Genomic DNA, 1,543 nt, shown 5'->3' with positions numbered 1-1,543 from the left:
TTACTTGATAATGTTATACGTAACATTCCATCGGCCAGTTTCTTCATATTTTTCATCCCTTTCAATACGTGTCACTTCGTGTTTCAAATTAATGTGTTCTAACAAATGAAAATGATTAGCATAAGATCGAAAATATGCCAACAATTGTACGTGACTCATGAAATTAGGCATCTCAGGTAGTGGAACAAAATCGCTGAAAGCTGTCATCTCCTTTGATGTATTGATTGTTGTATGTTTCATCACCGTACCCTCGCCTGAACAATAAACAAATTCGATAAAAGTTGTAGAAATGATAAATTAAGAAAATAAGTGTAAAACTTGTTTCTATTAGTAGTTCTCCAAAAATGTCAATCAGTAAAGTGAAATAAATTATAAAGACAGGAGATTTGATAATTAAATCATACATCACGACAAACCTTTGTTTTAAAAAATTATTGCAGAGCAAAAGACTACTTCATTTCCACTCATTCAAAAGTCAACTTTGTTCAAAATTTTTTCTCGGACTCTCATAAGCTTACAAAACCAGTAATTAAAATATTGTTCGACCAATGATTTTTCTACGGAGAAATGCGAGAAAAGCTATTATCGTATCCAATGATCTTTTGCTTCAGTATCAATCATCCGCCATTTTTAGTTCCAACAATCGATTATTTCTTAATTTCTCGTTTTTCAAACTTATCTAAGCACCATTTTAATTTTTCATATTATATATATTATCCTTTTCCTTTTGTTTATTGTTCTATTTTTTTCTTCACTTCTAAAATACTCACTTTTATCAGTTGTTCATTTAACTCAGCATTTAATAGAAGAGCAGAATCTACAGGACCAAATGTTCTTCGTGACATTTAGTAAGGACAAAAGAGCATAACAACGGATAACAAAAGTTTAATTATCACAGCAATGACATGTTGAGATGTACCATAAGTCAATATCCTCGTTATTTTAAAGAGAGCTTGGGAATTAAATGCTGGGAAATTAGTATAATTAAAAGTATTTCGTTTTAATCAGTAGCATTTGAACTTCTTGTGCATACTATTTTTAACAGCACTAAATGCAGGGATTAAAGAATTGCAGTTTAGTTTCAGAATGTGGCTATAAGGTGGACAGCTAACTCTGGCGATTTAGAAATTCATATTTTTAAAATTCGAACCAGGACAAGGTTGCGATTTATATCGCCACAATCCACCAATATCGCAGGATTTCTCGAAGCATACCACTTGTAAGCCATTTTCAAGACATGTTTTTGTGGCGGTCAGACCACTTGCTCCGGCACCTATCACACAAATTTTGGCAGGCATCTGTAGTTTCAGTTGAAAGGTTCAATGACTTTCACCAAATATTAAATTCAATTTATGAGATGAAAGGATCTGAATAGCCAAATTTCAGTTTGCACTTCGTTAAAATTATTACACAAAAAAAAGTAAATTGAGAAATAAAAGACGAAATATTGTTTGAATCATTGCTACTTATGTAGTAAAGTCACCATAGAGGTCATCTTAAGATCACAACTATTATTTGTGAAAAAATTATTGTATTGAGCTGT

The 1,543-nt window shown here is 31.6% G+C and overlaps 1 protein-coding gene across 1 annotated transcript; it reads right to left on the bottom strand.

The window, feature by feature from the left end:
- LOAG_14274 (hypothetical protein) lies at nt 1–1,298 on the bottom strand (the record flags this gene model as incomplete). The annotated part of the gene is made up of 2 exons (XM_003149772.1): nt 1–254; nt 1,151–1,298. 2 exons carry the CDS (start codon nt 1,296–1,298, stop codon nt 1–3), a joined length of 402 nt encoding a protein of 133 aa, XP_003149820.1.
- Between the last annotated feature and the right edge of the window lie 245 nt (nt 1,299–1,543).

The sequence above is a fragment of the Loa loa genome, assembly GCF_000183805.2.
Source record: "Loa loa unplaced genomic scaffold supercont3.6, whole genome shotgun sequence".
NCBI classification, from domain to species: Eukaryota; Metazoa; Nematoda; class Chromadorea; order Rhabditida; family Onchocercidae; genus Loa; species Loa loa.
The sequence above is the reverse complement of the archived record's forward strand: the minus strand, read 5'-3'. Positions and strand labels throughout refer to the sequence as shown.